At 35.9% G+C, this 8,925-nt stretch overlaps 1 protein-coding gene across 2 annotated transcripts in view; it reads left to right on the top strand.

Moving 5' to 3' along the window:
* LOC111370707 (probable LRR receptor-like serine/threonine-protein kinase At1g56140) overlaps positions 1 to 8,925 on the top strand; it is a 32,857-nt gene that overhangs the window by 3,778 nt on the left and 20,154 nt on the right. The window contains exon 2 of one of the 2 annotated variants that reach the window (XM_022992545.1): positions 175 to 355. The exons of the other annotated variant lie outside the window; for it this stretch is intronic. Coding sequence (XP_022848313.1) covers positions 175 to 355 — 181 coding nt within the window. The remainder of the gene's footprint in view (positions 1 to 174; positions 356 to 8,925) is intronic. 2 annotated transcript variants of the gene reach the window in all.

Raw genomic sequence — 8,925 nt, 5'->3', positions numbered from 1 at the left:
TTTTTTGTATAGTTAACCCATGTCAATGAAATTATCAAAATTTTTATTCTGGAATTTATTTTTAATTTTAAAAATCTACAACTATTTTGTTTAACCATTGACGACAATCCATACCCATGAACCGCCATTGATGAAGATGGAAAATTTAGCGAGAAATGTAATTATGATATGCAGCGAGAGCTATAAACTCCATGTTCGAGCGATGGGGCATTACGGCAAATGATCAATGGAATATTAGCGGTGAATTATGCAGCGGCGATGCAATTGATGACGGCGTCCACATCCAGAACTTCAATCCGGGGATCAAATGTGACTTCTCTGACAATAATGCCACCACTTACCACATTACTGCTCTGTAAGTAATATATTTTCTTAATGCTACGTTATTTTAGTATACCAAACTGATTATTGGAAATTTGAATATGAAATTGGTTATGACCAATTCCTAATTATTTAAGTGAAGTTGTTATTTAGTGAATGGAAATTAAGTCAAATTTAAATCACTTATACACATGAATTATTGGAAAATGACGTAGAGTATTCTAGAAATTATTTGGCTGAAAGGTGTTTTTCTATACAAAAGATTGTGACTTTTGACATTATTATTTTTCAAGAGATGTGTATTTTCAAATATAGATATCAATTTCAATAGTTGCGTCTCTTCCAAAGGGGTTGTCTTTTAAGACAAACATTTTCAACATTTATGTATATACCACATGTATGGAAGTTTCATTCATTCACTTCATGATTGCATTATCATACTAATGCATATTTGTTCACTTCAAAATTCTGCATTTGTTCAAAGTCAAATTTCATATAAAGAGCATCAAAGCATAAGTAGTTTGTTGGTCTACGTAATTTGGAGTGTTCCTATTGCAAGATGTGGTCGTTGTATCTTGGAAAAGGTATGCCAGAAAACTGTTAGCACCCATGCGGGTTATTATCATCTTAAAAAAAAAAAAAAAAAAGAGTTGAACTTATGTCTTGACCAAATTCATATTCATGGATTTCTCGCTTCTACTCTACGTATTCGATTTTGGTAAATCAAAGTCTATCCGATTTTATGCACATAAAATGTATGTTATTTGAATATAATTTATGCCCGAATATATTTTTCTAACAATCATAAGACAATATTATATTATATTTACAATGGAAATTATGATGTTGCATGAAAAATTCCTAAAACAGATGGTTTATATACACCACGTATTTTTCATATAGTACAACAATTTGAAATTACTCAGATTTTGCCCATATATATTTGTAACGGTAAGTCTCTTTAGTTCTATGTTTATATCCATGCATGAAAATCATTCGAAGGCAGTTTATCGAATTTGCATTGCGTCTTTTCAAATTTGCATTGAAGGCAGTTAGTTGTTGAAGACTAGAATTAATTTGCTACTGTTGCTTTGAAGTAGTTTATTATTATTATTTTATTTTTTCACGTCTCTTTGGCAATTTAAAATGAAAGGGCTAGGGTTCATTGTCTTCTTGTTGTTTACAGTAAAACAGATTGTATGTTTTACATAATGTCATGTCCACCGCTATTAGTGCATGTATGCTTCTTGGTATGTGCATACATTTAGTAGAAGAATTCTAGAAATGCTCCTTGCATGATTTCTTTTGTGAGCATTCCATCCATGTTTGGCAAACAAACAATGCTTTATGTCATGAAAATATTGCCCCTAATATGTTTGGCACCGTGCCTTTGCGAAGCCCCATTTTGTGTGCACATGATGAAGGTAATCTAAAGAGATTTTGACGCAACAAAAGAAAGGAATTCAAGTGAAAACTTTGTGATCAAGAAATTTGGAATTCACCAAATTAAAGAGAAATAAACTTCATGAAATTTATTAATGAATAAAATGGAAAAAACGAACTAACCCTTTATTTATGAGGGTTTACATGGAATTGTAGTTTAACACAACTAAAAGTAATGAAAACGAAGTTTAATCTAACTAAAATTGTAAAAAAATGAAAATAAACGAATTGACAAAAATAGCGCCAAAACTTTAAAAATCAGTTTTTGAGACCTAAACGAACTCGAATCGCCGAAATTCATCGTACATGAAAGTTAGCAGTGAGTATTGTTTCCCTCATCGTTCTCTTTCTAAAATGGTCGTATGGGATCGGTCCGGAGTCAAGATGATGTTCTATTTCTACTAGTAGTCTTTTTTAAATATACTCATTATGTCCTACATCAGTCCCTTCCACCTTCTAAGAACTCGATCCCGAGTTATAATCTGGATATAAAGGCTTATCATCTTTATAGAACTCATACAAATCTGCCACATTGAACGTACGAGAAATACCCATAGAATCTATCAAATCAATAATGTAGACATTGTTATTAATCCGTTTAAGCACTTTGAAAGACCCATACTTTCTTGGTTTCAGCTTATTGTAAGTACCAACGAAAAATATCTCTTTTCTCAAAAACACCATTACCAAGTTCCCCTCTTGAAATTGTTTATCCCGTCGATGTGAATTTGCTGCTACCTTATACTTTGCATTAATTTTCTCTAACTTCCATTTTACCTCATCACGAACTGCTAAGACTTCCTCTGCCAGATGTTCAGCAGCAACACTTTTATTATCACCTTTAGGCAATTTCACCAAATCCACCACATGGTAAAATACCTCTGTATACACAATTGCAAATGGAGACTAGCCTATAGCAGTATGAACTGCGCTGTTGTACTCGAACTCCACTTGAGGTAGTGCAAGATCCCACTGTTTAGGTTTATCTCCATAAACACTTCGAACCATGTTTTCCAAGGGTACGGTTAGTAATCTTGATTTCTCCATCAGTTTGGGGATGGGCAGTGCTGCTTCGATTCAAATTGGTTCCAAATAACTTCCACAAAATAATTCAAAAGTGCCCCACAAATTTTGTATCCCGATCTGATGTGATAGACTTGGGAACCCCATGCAGTCTAACAATCTCCCTGAAAAACAGTTTGGCAATATGTGATACATCTGAAGTCTTTCGACAAGCTATGAAGTGCGCCATTTTGGAGAACCTGTCAACCACCACAAAAAACAGAATCTATGCCTCGTTGAGTATGAGGTAATCCCGAAACAAAATCCATAGCGACAGGAAGTGGCATATACAACCCAATATTCTGCACTTGACCCTTTGATACTTGACAAGTATAACACCTTTTGACAATAATTCCAACATCCCGCTTCAACTGTGCCCAATAATACCGAGCCTCCAAACTGGCTATTGTCTTGTCACCCCCAAGTGTCCACTTAGACCTCCACCATGCAGATCTTGAATCAATTTTTCACGTAGAGAAGAAACAGGAATACAAAGCTCGTTGCCTTTGAACAAATACCCTTCATAATATAAAAATCCACCATTAATTCCCAATTTACACACTTACTCCAAATCTTCTTAAAGTCGGGATCATCTGCATATAGTTCTTTCAAGCACTCAAATCCAACAATTTCTTGTGACAATGTGATCAATAAAGAAACTCTCCGACTCAGTGCATCCGCAACTTTGTTTTTACTTCCAGATTTATATTTAATCACAAAAGGAAATTTTTGGAGGAAAGTCACCCACCGAGCATGCATCCTGCTGATATGTTTCTCACTATCAATGAATTTCAAGGCTTGGTGATCAATGAACAACACAAACTCATTTTGTATCGGGTAGTGTTCCCATTACTTCAAAGCCATCACAACTGCATAGAATTCTTGCTCATAGGTACTCCACTTCTGCCTGACATCACTTAATTTTTCTAAAAAGAAAGTCACGGGTCTCTTCTCTTGAGAAAGAACAGCCCCAATACTAATACCACTAGCATCACACTCTATCTCAAAGATCTTCTCGAATCTTGGCAAAGCTAATACTGGAGCTGTGCACAACTTTTCTTTGATGAAGGCGAAGCTCTTATCTTGTTCCTCTCCCCAACCGAACCTTCCTTTCTTCAAACATTCTTGGGAGATGCCACAAAAGTACTAAAATGCCTGATAAATCGTCTGTAGAAAGTTGCCAAACCATGAAAACTCCTCACTTCAGAAGCCGACTTTGGTGTTGGCTAATCTCGAATTGCTTTTATCTTGTCTTCATCTATATGCAGACTATCTTCACTAACCACAAAGCCTAAAAACAATAGTTTAGATGTACAGAAGGTGTACTTCAAATTGATGTACAACCGATTTTCCTTTAGAACCTCCAGAACTTACCTCAAGTGAACTAAGTGATCCTCCTTAGACTTACTGTAAATAAGGATATCATCAAAGTAAACCACAACAAAAGATCCAATAAAAGGACAGAGGATCTGGTTCATCATCCTCATGAAGGTACTTGGAGCATTTGAAAGTTCGAATGGGCATCACCAACCATTCGTAAAGTTCATCCTTACTCTTGAAGGCAGTCTTCCATTCATCCCCGGGTTTATTACGGATTTGGTGATAACGACTGCGAAGATCTATTTTTGAGAAGACCTTAGAACCCCCAAACATATCTAACATATCCTCCAACCTTGGAATGGGAAACCTATACTTCACTGTTATCTTGTTGATGGCACGACTGTCAACACACATACGCCACTTTCTATCCTTTTTTGACACTAGAAAGACAGGTACTGCACACGGACTCATACTCTTTCTTATGAACCCTTTTCTCACAGCTCCTCAATTTGCTCATTTAGAATCTCATTCTCCTTTGGACTCATTCGGTAATGAGGCAAGTTTGGAAGGCTAGCCCCAGGCACCAAATCAATCTGGTGCTGGATATTCCTCATAGGGGATAACTCATCAGTAATTCATCGTAAGTCAAGTCTTCAAATTCTGTCAATATTTCTTGTACCTCAGACGGTAAGGAAACTCTCAGTTCGTTGATGGGCAGACTTATCCGCCTGTGTGAGAGGAACCATAGCGATCTTATGACTGCCCCATGAAAATAGTACTATATTATGACGCCCTTTGAGAGTTGAATCAATATCAAACTGCCATGGACGACCTAATAAGATATGACAAGCATCCATGTCTATGACATCACACATATTTTTATCCTTATAGTGCTTATCAATGGAAATAGGTACTTTGCAAGTTTTAGTAACTTGAACAGAAGGACCTCTCTTTACCCAACCAAGTGAATAAGGTTTAGGATGACTCTCAACTGGTAATTTCAACAAATCCACCAATTTTTTCGACATAAAGTCCTCACACCTTCCATTGTCCACAATCACTTCACACACTTTATTTTTAATAGAACAAAGAGAATAGAAGATGCAATGACGTTGACCCTCTTCCTTAGGTGCTAAAAGGATTCGTTGCAGTACCAAGGTGAGCCTTTCTACTCCTTCCTCTACTGCAAATTCTACTCCCGCATACTCATCCTCTACTTCAGTATCTTCCTCCTCGTCTATTGCCTCCGGCTCCACCAAATTGACCTACTTCCTCTCAGGACAGTTATTGGAACGATGTCCAGGCTTTTGACATCTATAGCAAATTTCTCCTGTGGGCTTAGCATACAGATTTGCATTCTAAGGTGTGCCTCGAGTGTGACCTCTGTTCCCAAACTAACCACTGTTTTCAACCTTGCTCCTGTTAGGATTAATTGGGGCTTGTTGTAAGGCATTTCCTTTGTCTGAAGGGCTGGATGTTGATGTTTCGATAGGTAAGGGCCTCATATATGAAACCATCCTCTTATCAAATTCCATCATCTCCGCTTTCATCGCCATGTTAATGGCTTCCTGTAAAGTCCAAATATTCAGCATCCCAATTCGATCTTGAATAGCCATCTTCAAACCACTGGTATACCTGGTTACCCTCTGATTTTCAGATTCTGACAGATTATTCCGTTTTGCCAATCGCATAAATTCATTGGAGTAATCCGACACTGTTCGATTTCCCTGCGTGCATCCCAAGTACATATGATATAAAATCTATTCGTAATCTGCAGGTAAAAATCGACCAAAGACTGCTTCATCTTTCTCTAAGTTCGAATCTGACTCTTTTCCTTGTCTCCTTCGAGCAACTGTAATTGATCCCACCATACTGCTGCCGCAGATTTCATACAAAATGCCACCATCTTAACCATCTTGTCCTCTGAAACATCCATAATTTCAAAGAATCTCTCCACCTCTACCAACCAATCCAAGAAGTCCTCGATTTTCATGTTTCCAAAGAACGGAGGAATGTCTACTTTAATCCGATAATCATGAAAGGTATTTTGATTTTGACGATTAAGATGATGCGAAGGTACTTGAACTCCTCCTCCGACTCTGATTCACTGTCTTCTACTACACGCCTCCTATTATTTTCTCTTTGTACTATAGGTTCAACCATCCGCTCATTGTTGACTGCCCCTGTTCATTCTGTCCATTGTTTCCAGCACCTCGTAAAAGCAATTGACGAATTTATTCAATTTGACTAGTGAGATTGTCAATCCGTTCGTCAAGCTTTTGGTTTGATGCATCTAAATCTGCTCTAGTAACTGGTACGTCACCAATGTTATGAATCAAAAGATATCAAGACAGGAAAGCCTGCTCTGATACAACTTGACGTAGCGAAAGAAAGGAATTCAAGCGAAAACCTTGTGATCAAGAAATTTGGAATCCACCAAATTAAAGAGAAATAAACTTCATGAATTTTATTAATGAATAAAATGGAAAAAACAAACTAACCCTATATTTATAAGGGTTTACATGGAATTGTAGTTTAAAACAATTAAAAGTAATGAAATCTAATCTAACTAAAATTGTAAAAAAAGGAAAATAAACAAATTGATAAAAAAGCGCAAAATCAGTTTTCGAGATCTAAACGAACTCGAATCGCCGAAATTTATCGTACATCACGGCTAGCAGTGAGTATTGTTCCCCTCATCGTTCTCTTTCTAAAATGGTCTTATGGAACCGATCCGGAATCAAGATAATGTTCTATTTCTACTAGTATTCTTTTTCCAATATACCTATTATGTCCTATATTATATTTGCACATTTATTTGACTTCTAATGAAAGTGACTTGAAGAAGTCTGATTCATAGTTGCATTAACAACGCATGTGTTGGTATTTAAAGAGTCCAATTATGTTCAAATCAAAGTGAATGATTATGACTCATTAGCTTGTCCAGTAAACGTGTATATATGTCATTCATAAGAAAAAAATTTAAGTGTAATTAATTGTGAAATAACTTTCAGCAACATAATAACCTAGAATCATTTGCATATGGTTGAATTCTATATTCGGTTTCGACATTACTGTGGTTGAATGGTTAAAAATGGTGGCTGATGGAAAGGGGTAATTAGATTTTTTTATCAGCATCAAAAATAGGAAACTAATTTGTTGATTTTGGCAGTGGATAGAAAAGAAGAAAACTAATGCTTTAATGTTTTATCGTTGATCCTTGTAAAAGCCTTTAGAGTGGAGATGAAAACTGATAACCCGGATTTCTTTAATGCATAAATGAAGGATGTTTTGGAAGATGAAGTTAGAGACTTTTCACAAGAAACTAAGTTTCTCTTCCCACTGAAGGTATGATAACCATGTGTTAAATGCCCCCTCGAAGGTAAATCAAGACCCATGATCCTATCATGTGGCTTGAGCACTGCTGTTTAGGCAGTGAAATTTGCCTGAGAACCACTGTAGGGCTGTACATTAACATCCCACTTAGTGGGATCGAGGCGGTAAGACTATAGAGCACAGGAACAGGTGAGAACTTCTATTTGGTCGATGTATTCGATACCTTCGTAATATCGGTTCCTCAACATGCCTGTTGGTAAGGATACTGCCGAGGGCTTCAATAACTGCATTTCTCCTTTTCAATGAGATCGTGGATCTTGGGATCCACAGGGACGAGAGGAGTGTTGCCCCAAGTGGATACTAGATCCATTTTTGGTGAAGATGATGAACGTGCTGAAGCACGGTTTGAAGGAAATATGTTCATCTCCAATGAATGCCTAACATTCAAGGATGAAAGTATGCGAACAATATAGTTGTGTCTATTCAATTTTATTTGTGAGAAATATTGGTTGAGAATTTGAATATGAAATGTGAATGTCGTTTATTTGTGTCCACTGCATGCATATTTTGACAATGGCAGTTGGTAAATTCATGAAAACCAATTTTATGCAACGTGAAAATTAGTTTGTGTTGACTATAATTGCAATATCTTTAAATGTGGAAGTATATAGACTTTCACAGGGCATTAACATTTCTAATAAATTTTGTATGATTTGAGGTGGAGCATATGAAATGAATATTGTGTATCTAATAGATGAATTGAACTTTTAAAAGAGCTGATGAGCTCTAAGTTCTAACCTAACCTAAGATTTGTGGGGGTTGCAATACCACCCATAGAATACATTCCTAATTGAGGACTTGTGATTACTTTACAAGTTACATTCTTTATAGCTTATAAGTAATAGAATTTTTTCTATAAATATAAGAAGGTAGAAATCTCTTATGCTAATTTTAGAAGTAAAAGGATGATTCACAAAAATGAAGCGTCCTAAACAAAAAGTATTGAAAAGTTGATTATTGCATTTGTATTGGATATGCAATAATGGCACTAGAATATTTTGAGAATATTCATAAGTTGAAGTGCATTGTAGTTGATAAAGGTTAAATGATGTATCTATTATAAAATGAGTCAAAATTCACTAGCAAATTTGTTTACTAGGGCCAATGTAGTGATATATGCTACAAATCCTCCAAATAAATTGTGAATTGAATTAGGTATAGCTTTAGATAAAAGCACGTAGGTTGATGCCCTTATGGAAGGATTTATTGGTTGGTGACTATTTGAATCTATTAAATGAATTATTGTGATAGCTAGCTATATTTAATGAGATATAGAATCTGTCATAATGGTAAATCTAGACATATACGTCATAGACATAATACCATAAAGCAGTTGATCTCAAATGGATAATCTAGTGGATCCACTAAGAAAAGATTTACCAA

Source organism: Olea europaea, chromosome 21 (genome assembly GCF_002742605.1).
Source record: "Olea europaea var. sylvestris chromosome 21, O_europaea_v1, whole genome shotgun sequence".
NCBI lineage: Eukaryota > Viridiplantae > Streptophyta > Magnoliopsida > Lamiales > Oleaceae > Olea > Olea europaea.
Note: the sequence above shows the minus strand (reverse complement) of the source record. Positions and strands in the feature narration are given on the sequence as shown.